Source organism: Gymnoscopelus braueri (assembly GCF_963280865.1).
Source record: "Gymnoscopelus braueri genome assembly, chromosome: 6".
NCBI classification, from domain to species: domain Eukaryota; kingdom Metazoa; phylum Chordata; class Actinopteri; order Myctophiformes; family Myctophidae; genus Gymnoscopelus; species Gymnoscopelus braueri.
Window position 1 is genome coordinate 35285012 of NC_137607.1, and position 13073 is coordinate 35298084.

Here is a 13073-nt window from a genome sequence, read left to right on the forward strand (position 1 = left end):
ATCGGTACACATTATCTCTATAGTCATGTGATCAAGATGAATTTGTCCGATTCTTCATATTCCATCAACATTGCTGGCCCACCTACCTGACCTGGCGGAGACCTGTGCTCCGAGGAGCACTTTTTCTAGTTATTTATCTCTTTTAAAATGCCTCTAAATGCCTTAGTATGCCTTTATGTAAAGCGCTTTCACTTTGTCTTTGTGTATGAAATGTGTTTCACAAATAAACATTCCACTTTGCCCTGTCTCTCTTCTAGAGCTCTGTTGATGGGGTTGACCTCTAACCCTCATATTAATGACCTTCACCTGGACATCAGTGGCTGTGAGGTAGACTGGCTCACTTATCACATTTGATGACAAAATGTATTATGAAACTATTCAAATTGAAAGTGGAATGACCCTGCATGCTTAAAGTTTGTCATATGTAGGTGTTGCTTTGGACATTGCTCTGTGGTTGTTTCTGTATTCGGTCTGCATCTGTCTCTCTCACTTAATTGCTTTCTCAATGCCTGTCTCCATCTCTTTCCCTTTCTGTCTTTCTGTCTTTCCCTCTCTTTCACATACTCTGTCTGTTTGTCCTTCTCGTTGTCTCTCTCTCTCTCCATCTCTCTCTCTCTCTCTCTCTCTCTCTCTCTCTCTCTCTCTCTCTCTCTCTCTCTCTCTCTCTCTCTCTCTCTCTCTCCATCCCTCCCTCCATGCAGCTCAGAGCTGCAGGAGCTGCAGTGCTGCAGGAGTTGTTTCCCAGGGTTTCGTCCATCGGGACTCTGGACATCTCAGACAACGGTAGCGTCTCCTCTCCACCCCTCTGTGGCCGACCGCCATGTTTGTGCCTTTGAGTAAGCATTGTCTCTGCGGGCTGATAGTCAACCACATGATGACGTGTGTGTGTGTGTGTGTGTGTGTGTGTGTGTGTGTGTGTGTGTGTGCGTGTGTGTGTGTGTGTGTGTGTGTGTGTGTGTGTGTGTGTGTGTGTGTGTGTGTGTGTGTGTGTGTGTGTGTGTGTGTGTGTGTGTGTGTGTGTGTGTGTGTGTGTGTGTGTGCGTGCGTGCGTGCGTGTGTGTGTTGATGTGTGTGTTTTACAGGTCTTGATGCAGACTTGCTCCAAGTCCTACCTGCTCTCTCCAGACACCCCTCCCTCAAACACCTGCATCTGGGCAAGAACTTCAACATCAAGAACAGGTACAGTGCGTGCCGTGCCGTGCACGCATAATATATGCTCATTATTGTCTCTGCCAGGCTGAAGGCGTGGCCGAGACTATGATTCTGCCCCTTTCAGTCCGTGTGTGTGTCCGTCCATCTGTCTGTGAGCAGATCATCTCCAGCACTGTTGGACCGATTGGCGTGAAACTGTGTGCACACACTCCTTGGAGGCCAGAGCAGATCCTCTGCTCCAAATCTTTCACATCGGATTGTTATAGCTAGGGCCACCAGGAGGTGAATTTTTGCAAAAACTAATTAATTTTGTCCAAACATCACGCAAATCTGTACACATTGTACACACTCTATAGTCATGTGGTCAAGACAGATTGGCTTCCTAAGTTTGCAGGAGTGGCCCGTTTTGAACAAAATGCCTCAAATCCTGAACGCAAAGTCCGATTGCTGTTCAACTTTGCACACACAGTCCCACTAGGCCAAGGAAGAAAGGCCACTATACATTTTTTAAATTGGCCTCATGGTGGCGCTATAACAGGCCGATTCACTTTTTGGCATATAACTCTTGAACTGTACATTATACAAGCACAATTCCTGTGCTCCAAGGAGCACCTTTTTCTAGTTAAAAATCAAATTGTATTTCGATACTATCGTATCGTGGCCTCTTTATCGTGTCATATCGTTAGGTTGTAGGCAATACCCAGCCAGAGTATGAGTTGCATCGGTTTGTGCATGACATGTCATTTTCCAAAGAGGCTGCTGTCGTTCCTTCCTCTGTCAGACAGTGGCAGAAAAACAGCAGACTCATGCCTGATTTATACTTCATCGTACAATTGGGTTGCACTGCGAAAATAGCAGATCTACAAGCTCACAATGTAACTGTGAGCTATTTTTGCCGTGCGACACCGTCGTACGACAAAGTATAAATCGGGCTTCAGAGTCTAGCCTGAGCTACATCTCAGCTCTCTTTCTCTCTCTCTCTCTCTCTCTCTCTGTGTGTTATTGATGTCTACAGGCTCTTGGATGAAGTCTTGCAGAAGATGGTGCAGCTCATACAGGAGGAGGACTGTGTGAGTGATGATAACACAGTGTCAAACGTGAAACACAGTTTAAAGCAGTGATTCTCAAACATTTTGATTTCAAGCACCCCCAGTTTGATAAGCATTAGGCCCCACACCCCCATCTTATCCTATATTAGAACCCGGCAGGTCGGCGGACCACGTTGTCACGCTCATGTCACTATGACTCAGCTATAACCAGATAAGGACTTCCTACTGCAGCTACGCCCGAATATGGAGTGTGCTGCTGTCTAACCTCAATGTGTCGTCATGGCATCAGGAATTTTTCTTTTTTTTACCATGACCTGAAGACCGTTAGTCCCACACTTAAACACTTCATCTCTATTTTATAATTTGGCGTATGGCGGTGTCACATGGCGAAAATAGCTTGTGGCTATTTTCACTTATTTTTAAAATGTTTTTACATATTTATGCCATGCGCATAATACTAGGAACGCCAGGTTGAAAGTACTTAATCCTTCAAAGTCGGCCACACCACTCAAACTTTTTTATTTTAAAACAAAACGGCAGACGCCAGAGGGTTAAAGCATTGAGTGAGTGCTTGTTAAACGGCTGCACGTGGATGCAGGGCAGCAACAGTAGTATACAGCAACACTCAATACTGTGAATAATTCACACTTACACCGTGTGAGCGTATGTTCTCAATATACCGTACGGTGTCAAAGAGTCACAGAATTGCACGCTCCCCTCCCCCACTGCAGTGTGTCCTCTTAGGCTCTCTTCTTGAGGGATGTGACATATTGCGCTTTCTGAATTATTTACTCCTTTTTTTTTTACACCAAGCGATGACATGTTGCACTATGATCATGCATTTTTCATGCCACAGAGACCTTTCGTCAGCCACCCTGCTCTCCGTTCTTGTTTTCACCAACCATGTTTTCCATCAAACCCCTTGTACCTTGTAGCCCTGTTTACCTTTTCTCTCTCTCTCTCTCTCTCTCTCTCTCTCTCTCTCTCTCTCTCTCTCTCTCTCTCTCTCTCTCGCTCTCTCGGTTCAAGGTTTATTTATTGTTACATCTTGTGTACAGGTACATAAAAGAAGATTTTCATCGGCAGCAGTGATAAATAAACAAAACTCTCAGAAAACTTACGTCAGGGAGATGGTAGAACGTGATTTCGAATTATTACAGGTTTGAAAATGAAAGGGCCGTGATCTGCTCCATGATAAGTGACAAACTGTAATTTTGGGATTCATTAGCATCAGCATAGGCTACTATTTTGGTATGAATCTTTTTTGTTTGTTTGTTTTTACTCTTTTTATAGTTTCACATGAAACATTTCCCAATTCCCCCCTGCCCCCACCCTCTCCCAGCTCAGGCCTCAAAACCTGTCGAGCGCAGACAAGAACAAGAACAAACAATAAGATAAAATAAATATGAAAAAGACAGGGTGTCAACTTGTCACCGACAAAGAAAGTTGTCCAAGTTGGGACATAAGAGGAGCCAAGAAGGAGACAGTGGTGAAGGAAGGGGGGAGGGCGTTGAGCAAGTCAACATAATATCCATCTTGTAATGTTTTTATTGAACCTGTACAGTAAGTGATAATCAGTTTCTCAAGTTTTACAGTGTAATATTTTCTATGTACTTTACGTACTTTAGGTATGGTGACGTTTGCGCTGATATGTTAATATTTAACCACTTTCAACCTGCGTCATTACAGGGAAATTACTTGTGAAATTCTATTTAAGAAAATAGCCGATGCGCTTCACTGTGCAACACTGCCATACAACACAGCCGGAGGACAAAGTGGTTTTAACTCTTTGACTGCGGACGACGCGATAACGCGTCAAGTGCTACTTTGTCCAGTTGGCCGTCGACGCGTTCGACGCGCTGGACGCGCGTTCATTGTTTAATCTCTGATTGCGCTATGCTGCTTAATATTCAATGTTATTTTCGAGTTCCACTTACTTCACCCACATCTGCATCCGGTTTCATGACCTGGATTCCGTTTCCGTTTTTAGATTTTTTTTCCCCGGTCATTTTCGTCCAAAATAGGTAAACAAACGGTTTTTCACACGGTATAACAGACAAACGGACAGGTTCTCTTCTATAATCTATGGTCTGGGTGACGATCAGTCATCGCCGTCGTGTATCACATCGTAATTTTGGCCGATCAGACAATCTGGGACTACGTCACATCCGTTTTCATGTTTTTCCCTGTCTAATCTCCCAAGAAGGGTGACAGTGACCCAACGACCTGATCAAGCTGTCATGTGCTGCTCTCTAGTGGCGGATTTGTGCTGTGCCTTTAAATTATGTGTCTTTAAATTATTTTCATGAAAAAAAATCAAAATATAAAAATAAAAAAACACGAAAATTGCTGGCACTGGGGGAGTACTTTATGAAAATACTCTGGCAGTCAAAGAGTTAAGATTGTTTACTCCCCCCATACGTAACTTAGGCCCTGCAGTCTTTGTCGCTGGCGGAGTCCAGGCTGCGCTCCAGGTGCACGGTGCTGGTCAACGCGCTGGGCAGCAACACGTGTCTGCGCAAGGTAGACCTGAGTGGCAACAACATGGATGACATCGGAGCCAAGATGCTGAGCAAAGCCCTGCAGATCAACACCACACTCAGGTACAGACTAGAGCCCAGGCTTAGACCAGTGGATTCCCACTTTTTTCCCCCCTCGGATCATGTTAACCACATGTTAACTACTTAAGCTCTGTACACTTCCTATATGATGAATAGCGAAAATAATTGATCTACAGACATGCGACACGTTGTGAACTTGTACTGTGGATCGGCTAATTTAACTATTTGACATATCTTGAAAAATGTAGTTATGATGTTTAAAATGTTGTACTACCTCCAAACACACAAGAACTGGGGTAGATATTAGTCTGGAATCTCTGTATGGAACATGCATTTCCAAGGGGCGGATTTAAAAAATGCCTCTGGCGATAAACCCAACCCATATTTGCCTACTGGGCCCTGATTGGTCCCTCACCACTTCGGAGGGAGAGAAATCCAATCTCAACTGAGCGGGCCCAGACCTAATCTGCAGAGGGCAATTTTTTTGTTTCAATGGCAGATTTGTCTGGAACCAGGCTAGTGTGGAACTAGACTGTACGTGATAGGTCTCATCCGTGTCTTCTACCCTTGTCCTTAACGGATCATACCGGCATCAATGAATGTCATTATCTAGTCACAGCTTTGGCCGTCTATCGTATCCGTTTACGGCTTTATTTTTCGATTTAGTGTATTTTAACATTTTCTCAATGGGTAGTTACCAAACTTACAGTACCTGAATAATCGAGTAAAAATTGGCTAAACCTCACTGCAAAGTTAAGAAGTCATAGACGTTTAAATTTCTTTCATAAATCAGTCTTTTCTCCAGGGACTATTTCGGCTAGACTTTTCAAATTGGTCCCTGCTTTAAAATGCATTAAACCGCCACCGATAACGTAACTTTGACAAAGAATAATGCTGTAGGGAAATGTAGGTAATGTGATGGATTACCTATCTCAAGCTACTTTCAAGGCTCTGCAAGTTGATGTTTGTGCCATACTGAAATGAAAGGAATCAAATGGCTTCCTCAAAATTCTATATTTTAATGTATTTAAATGATCCATCTAAAATGCAGTGGTGGAAGAAGTGTTTTTTTTTACTTAAGTAAAAGTAGCAATACCGCAATATAAAAATACTCTTGTTGCAACTAAGTAAAATACCTGCATTCAACATTTTACTTGAGTAAAAGTACAAAAAGACTTTTAATAAAATAGGGCTAAGTGGTTAATGGATGTTTTGTATTAATAATCTAAATCAACAAAGTAACTAGTAACTAAAGCTGTCAAATAATTGTAGCGGAGTAAAAGGACGTTAGACTCTGAGACGGAGTAGAAGTATAAAGTATTCATATTATAATAGTAAGTGCATGTTACATAAGGAAGAGGGAAAGCATCAGAACATTGTCTCTGTTGGGTGGAAACCTCATATCCAAAACCTTTCAGGATTCAAATAAAAAAATAGCAAAAGTAGCAGATCTACAAGCTCAAAACACATTGTTTCGCACCACATTTCGAGCTTGTGGATCTGCTACTTTTGATACCACTTGTGTGACGCTGTAGTATGATCAAGTAGGGTGTTAATTTACAAAAAAACACAAAAAGTTAGCCACTTAAACCCCAGCATCGGTATTGTGGGGAAAGCTTTCGCTGAAAATAGCCAATCGACAAGCTTACAACGCGACGCAACAAGCTTACAACGCGACGCGTTGCGTCGCGTTGTAAGCTTGTCGATCGGCTATTTTCAGCTAGCTTTCTCCACAATAAGAGAAAACAGAAAATATACAAGCACAGAGCCCTGAGGGACTCCAGTCACCCGTAGTGGTTAAAATATATGGAGATAAGAGGTTTCTGCCCCATGTTGTTGTGCGAGTGGAAGTTGGGATGTGACATGGTGTAGTTTGGTTTGGCTGGGGTACAACTCTCTCCTCTCCCCTGCAGGAGTGTGACATGGGATCGCAACAACACCTCCGCAGCTGGGTTCCTAGACGTGGCCCGAGCGCTCGAACAGTAAGAACACTTGAACACGTCGGTCCTCAGGCTTTTGCATGTACACCAGGATGTACTGTAGCTATAATAATGGTATCAGGCTTTGTAACGCTCAATGTTTATCCACTTAAAGGTGCAAAAAGGTGATTTTGGTTATCTGTTTATGTATGAGTTCTCTCCTGATTGGATGAAATTGGTATCCCGTCTTGAAATTGTATTGTTTACCGAAGAGCTGGAGATATGGGGAGACCCCTGTTACTGAACAAACACGCTAGTCTATAGCAATGATTACTATGGGAATATAGAGCTATTTAGCACTTACTGTATTTTAACAAAACAGTATCACTTACAGCGCCTTTAAGTCCTATCTTATTCCGAGTCTATTTTCAACAATGACATGCCCAAAATAGGGACAGCCAGGGTTAATGTGGTTAACTAGGTTGAAATTCCTTATGTGAACCAAGTAAAGTGTTGCTTTCCACTGTGCTATCTTTTATGGTCCAGGGCAGCTGTAGCTTTAAGCTAAGGATATTTGGGGACACGTTCTGTCCACTGGGGATATTAAAGCACCACTTCACTCATTTCCAATCTTCGTGTAATTGGTCCTCAATTATGCTAATTAGAAGATGGTACCATTTCTGTCTACCCACACTCTGTGTCTCAGAGGAGGGCTGTGGACAGTTCCGAAACCTGCCTACCAGCTACCAGTGACATCATCAGTAGTCAGGTTTGGTCATTTCAAACAAGATTTCAAACTTCCTTTTATGCAAGAACAATGGCTTCTATTTCAGCATGCTAACTATCCAGTAAGAGAAAAGCTCTAGTTTCTATTAGGTTGGAACATCCCCATCAATGATGTCATTAGTAGGCAGGTTCTGAACTGTCCATATCCTACCAATGAGACGCAGAGTGAGTAGACGGAGATGGTGCCATAATGAGCATTAGTGAGGCTGAGGACCAGTTATATGAAGATAAAGTTGAAAATGGGTTTCATGCTCCTTTACATTTTTAACTAACCTTTGGAATGGGTTAACCTGTTTCATTCCCTCTTGGTAGTGTGTGTCCTGCCTCCTCTGCTCTCTTCCTTCCTAAAACTCCAACCTTCCTTCCTTCCTGTCCTTGTCTTCTCTCCATCAGTAATTTCACCTTGCAGTACATGCCCTTACCTCTCAGCGACATCAGCCAGGCACACCGCAGCGCCCCTGAGAGGACAGAACAAGCACTGAGCAAGGTTGGCAGCTTTAAGACCAACCCTCATCTTTCCATCGAAAAGTCAACCCAGAATTCAAATCATAAATGCTCATTAAAAAGGTCTGATGAGACAAGTGGTTCTCAGAGTGGGGTCCGGGGACATGCACCCACGGGGGTTCCGGGGATTCCCAGCTAAATTAGTATATATATAGCATCAAGATCAGTTTAACCACTTTAACTCTATATATTGTACATCGGCAATTAAAAAATATACGAATATTTTTTTCAAACTTTTTTCATATTTTTAAAGATTTATTTTATGCCTTTAATTGACGGGACAGTAGGCTGACAGGAAATGGGGAGAGAGATGGGGGGGTGACACGCAGCAAAGGTCGTCGGGATTGGGAGTTGAACCCGCGACCCGGAGTTGAACCCGCCTAGGTGCCCAGGCGGTTATGCCAACCATCCGGGCCAACGACACAAATCTTAATATTCATTTGGGGGTCCTTGACATGAAAATGTTTGGGAACCACTGTGATAAGAAATACAGTTTTGCAGAGCGATTAACTGACCTTTTGGGTATCTATAGATCCAACGACAGAAAATGTATGTAATGATTTCTTGGGGGGCATAATGTCACAACTCGATTCAAATCCAACTATTTGTAGAGAATCTCAATGTGCTTTAAGACAACGAAGACGAAACGCAGACAAAGGTACTGCAAACCAGGTCGTAAAAAACAGACATAAAAATTGCACTCAATATCACATCTAAAATTAAATTCACCTATCCCCCAGGATGTGCACAGAGCCAGACGTAGCCAAGTCACAGAAGCACTCAAGCACATAATATGTGCATATACACACACAGACTGCACGCACGCACGCATGCACACACGCACACGCACACGCACACGCACACGCACACACACACACACACGCACAACCATAAAAGATAAGCTTTTAAAAAGAGAAACGCTTTAAGCTGTTAAGTTAAGTCACAGCATTTAGAGAAACTCCCCTCCAGTCAGAGGACCTAGGTTCAAGTCCTGCGCCTGATGAAGTGTCCTCGAGCAAAGCACTTTATCATAATATCCTCCGCTGTGTGCCTGGCCCTGCACCCAGAGCTGTACAGTATGTGGGTGGTGGCCAGCAACAAAAAAATATATAATTTCCCTTCATGGCTCTATTATCCAGCAAAAAATAATGTAAGAGACTTTCTGTGCACTCGGGCGACATTGATTGATTCAGCTAATAAAAAAATGATCCAAAAGTCTGAAACTCTTAATTGATTTTGGGTTGACTTTCCCTTCCAAGTCTCCAGTCCAGCCTCCTCTCATCTGCTATACACAGCACAATCCTTAGTGTTAACCCATTAAGACCTAAATCAGTAGTACACTTTCAAGATTTTTCAAAAATGTAAAAAAAAATCAGATGTACTACTGTAGTACTGTACATTCTTTGAGCATCTGTACTTTACTTGAGTATTTGTGTTTCTGGATACTTATGACTTTACCTCCATCATATTGAAAGACAAATGTTGTACTTCTGTCTCCATTGCATTTAAAGGGAAAAAGTACTTTATGAATTAAGCACTTAAGCCCTATTTCAAATATAGTGGATAATAGCAGATGTAGAAGCTCACAGCGATGTGACATGCTGCGAGGCCACAATATATTTTTTTTAATTTCAGAAAAATCTTACTTTGTAATTTGTACTTTTGTAAGTATTTTTTAAAAAGCATGTACTTTTGAATACTTAAGTATCTTTAAAAGCAAGTACTCCAGTACTTTAACTCAAGTGCAACAATTTGACAGAGCAACTTTGACTTTGACTTATTTGACCAGGAGTACTTTGTCCACCACTGGTTAAACTAGCATTGAGGATTTTGCTGTGAACTCCTACCTTCCCACATTGCACTCTGTTTTCCCTCTGCGCTGCCTCCACTTCCTCTCATGTCCCCTTAGCGTGTTGTTTGGGTGTGTGACGTCATGCCAGCAGTGTGTGACAGCAGTGTGTTTGGGTGTGTGACATCATGCCAGCAGTGTGTTTGGGTGGTGACATCATGCCAGCAGTGTGTTTGGGTGGTGACATCATGCCAGCAGTGTGTGACAGCAGTGTGTTTGGGTGTGTGACATCATGCCAGCAGTGTGTTTGGGTGGTGACATCATGCCAGCAGTGTGTGACAGCAGTGTGTTTGGGTGGTGACATCATGCCTGCAGTGTGGTGGGTGGTGACATCATGCCAGCAGTGTGTGACAGGCTCATTGAATGTCCCTGTGTGGTGTCCAGATCCAGAGGGCTCTGCTCAGAAACAACCAGACTCAGCGCTTCTCTCAGAGGCAGGCTCTGCGCCTACACCAGGGCCTGGTCACCAGCACTGCCGAACAGGTACAGTACCCAAAAGTAGCAGATCTACAAGCTTGCATATCTGCTACTTTTGATGCTTTTGTGTGACGCTGTAGTATGATCGAGTAGGGCGTTAATTAAAAAAAAAAAAACACAAAAAGTTAGATTATGATAAGAGTTTCTGCCCGGCAGCAACAATATGTTTGTGCATGTTTGAGTGACTGCATCTGTATGGCGGTTTGTTTCTAACCCTGTCCCGTGTGTGTTTCCCTGCAGGTGATGGAGCGTCTGTCTGTGCGCGTGCAGCAGCAGGTGTGTGTGCTGCGAGGCGCCGGGGACATGGAGGAGATCCACTCTGCCAAGCAGGTCCTAAAGGAGGCCAGGAACTCCCGCGCTGTGAGTCTCCATGTTAACCGTGTAATGCAGGGGTGTCGAACTCATTTTGGGGTCGGGCCGAATTGGTCAAATGGTGACTTGCTGTGGGCCGAAACCAGTTGCGGACGTGCATGCAGCCACTCTCTACTCCTCCAGATGAGAGACGCAACTGATATATTCTTCTCCATACAACGGTGTTTTACCGGATTTGTGATGCTGTTGAAAAAGCGTTCTCTCCAGGTATTTGAATGATGGTGATGGTCCTCTGTATGTTAATGACCTTGGCCGTGGCCTCACGGCTTGGTCATTGTTCTCACAGAACAAGTTTGTCCAGTATTCAGACCCAGCCTCAGTGCATAAGAAGCTACTGGCAGCCGTTATTTTTTTGCCTCTTTTTTTTTCCATTAAAAGGTAGTATTAAATGGTGTTTTCTAAAATCACATCGCGGGCCAGATTTGACGACGACGACGAAACACCAGTGTGTGTGTGTGTGTGTGTGTGTTTGCATTACTATACATTTGAGGACCAAAATGTCCCCACGAGTATATAGTAGAATTTGAGAAATTGACGTTGTGATGACCACTTTCCTGGTCCTCACAAGAGAAATGCTTGTTTTATGGTTAAAACTAACTTTTCTAGAGATTACAATTAGATAAAGATTCAGGTTGGGGTTAGTGTTAGGATTAGGCATTTAGAAGTTATAGATTCAGGGATTAGAGATTAGAGTCATGTTTGATTCATGCGTGCTTGGGTCGTGCACCGAAAAATTGCTGATCTACAAGCTCACAACGCGTCGCAGCGATTTTATGAATGGCATTTATGAATGCCATTCATAAAATCGGAGTCCTAAATGTTGATGTCCTCACAAGTATAGTAATACAAAAGTGTGTGTGTGTGTGTGTGTGTGTGTGTGTGTGTGTGTGTGTGTGTGTGTGTGTGTGTGTGTGTGTGTGTGTGTGTGTGTGTGTGTGTGTGTGTGTGTGTGTGTGTGTGTGTGTATGTGTGCAGATGTGAGTGAGAAGTTGACATTAACTTGTTCTGTCTGTGTTCCTCTCGTCTTGTCAGCTGTACCCGTCGCTGTGTGAGCTGGCTCACGTGCTGTCTGTGGACGGGCCAGTCAGACAGAGGCTGGACTCCCTGGCCGGAGAGCTGGCCAAAGCAGCCGATAAAGAACTGCAGGTACGCTACGCTCCATGTCCTGTCCGCTGAGTTATTCTTTTAGCATAACCTTTGGTCCCCAGCAAAAATGTGCTAGCGTCACAATCATTTTAACCACTTTAACTATATTTTATACTTTGGATATTCAAAAATAGCAGATATACAAGCTCATAGCGTGTCACTATGAGCTTGTAGATCTGCTATTTTTGAAAAATCTTGGAGAATTTGTGCAAATCTGAATTTGTGCAAATCTGAATTTGTGCAAATCTGAATTTGTGCAAATCTGAATTTGTACAAATCTGAATTTGTGCAAATCTGAATTTGTGCAAATCTGAATGTTACATTTTTAACTTTTTTTTTTTTACTTCTGGGGGTCCCTGGCACAGACTCTTTTCAGGTGGGGTTCCGCGGTCAAATACATATCAATTTGGGGGTCCTTGACTTGAAAGGGTTTGAGAAGCACTGGTTTAAGTACTTAATTCACTTGCAGGTCATCGTGGACTCCATGGTTTCCCTGTGCCGTGAGCTGTGTCCTCGGTCCTCCTCCGCGGCCGAGAGGCTGACCCCCCCGCTGTCGTCCGTCTCGGAGCGCGTGTCCATCCCTCGCTCGGCCATTCGCACGGCCCTGATGGAGAGAGCGGCGCAGGACATCCACCGAGCCTTGGAGTAAGATGCTGGTTCTCTCACTAAGGCAGCAGGCTTCTCTGGATCAGGTGGCCCACTTGAAAATCTGGACCACTACACTATGAATTTTTTTGGGGGGTAATTTATTTAATATTAATGTTATCGATGTTCTCAATAAAATCTTAGTGTTTTGCCATTTATTTGGGGGGCCCACTTGCCAATATCCTCCTGGCCCACCAGTGGGCCCCGACCCACAAGTTGGGAATCACTGTACTGAGCGGATGAAGGAGCAGGGACTGCCAGGATAGATTTTGACAAGCTGAGTGAGTATTGATTTAAAGATAAAACACAAACACAAAACAAAGTCTCTCTTTCTCTCTCTTTGTTCCTCCCACTCCTCCTCCACAGAGAAGTGAAGCTGTCGGTGGTCTCCTATCTCACCAACTCTATCGTGGACCAAATCTTACAAGAACTCTATGCCACCCACAAGACTCTTGTAAGTACACAGCAGTTACTGAGTTACTGTGTAGTTTGTACCTGTTTGAGTGACTGAGTGACTGAGTGAATTAGAGTTAACCCATTCAATCCGGGGAACGCATCTGTGTCATTTTAGATGTCTTTGGCTATTCAAAAATAGCAGATATACAAGCTCATA

General features: G+C 43.5%; 1 protein-coding gene across 1 annotated transcript in view; it reads left to right on the plus strand.

Moving 5' to 3' along the window:
• The window catches only part of LOC308087704 (capping protein, Arp2/3 and myosin-I linker protein 3-like), a 58509-nt gene that overhangs the window by 28383 nt on the left and 17053 nt on the right, over positions 1–13073 (plus strand). Inside the window, exons 17-28 of the mRNA XM_080431785.1 lie at positions 258–327; positions 702–783; positions 1083–1179; positions 2168–2222; positions 4632–4804; positions 6676–6744; positions 7861–7954; positions 10205–10303; positions 10538–10657; positions 11702–11815; positions 12285–12460; positions 12827–12914. Of these exons, the coding sequence (XP_080287911.1) occupies positions 258–327; positions 702–783; positions 1083–1179; positions 2168–2222; positions 4632–4804; positions 6676–6744; positions 7861–7954; positions 10205–10303; positions 10538–10657; positions 11702–11815; positions 12285–12460; positions 12827–12914 (1237 nt within the window). The remainder of the gene's footprint in view (positions 1–257; positions 328–701; positions 784–1082; positions 1180–2167; positions 2223–4631; positions 4805–6675; positions 6745–7860; positions 7955–10204; positions 10304–10537; positions 10658–11701; positions 11816–12284; positions 12461–12826; positions 12915–13073) is intronic.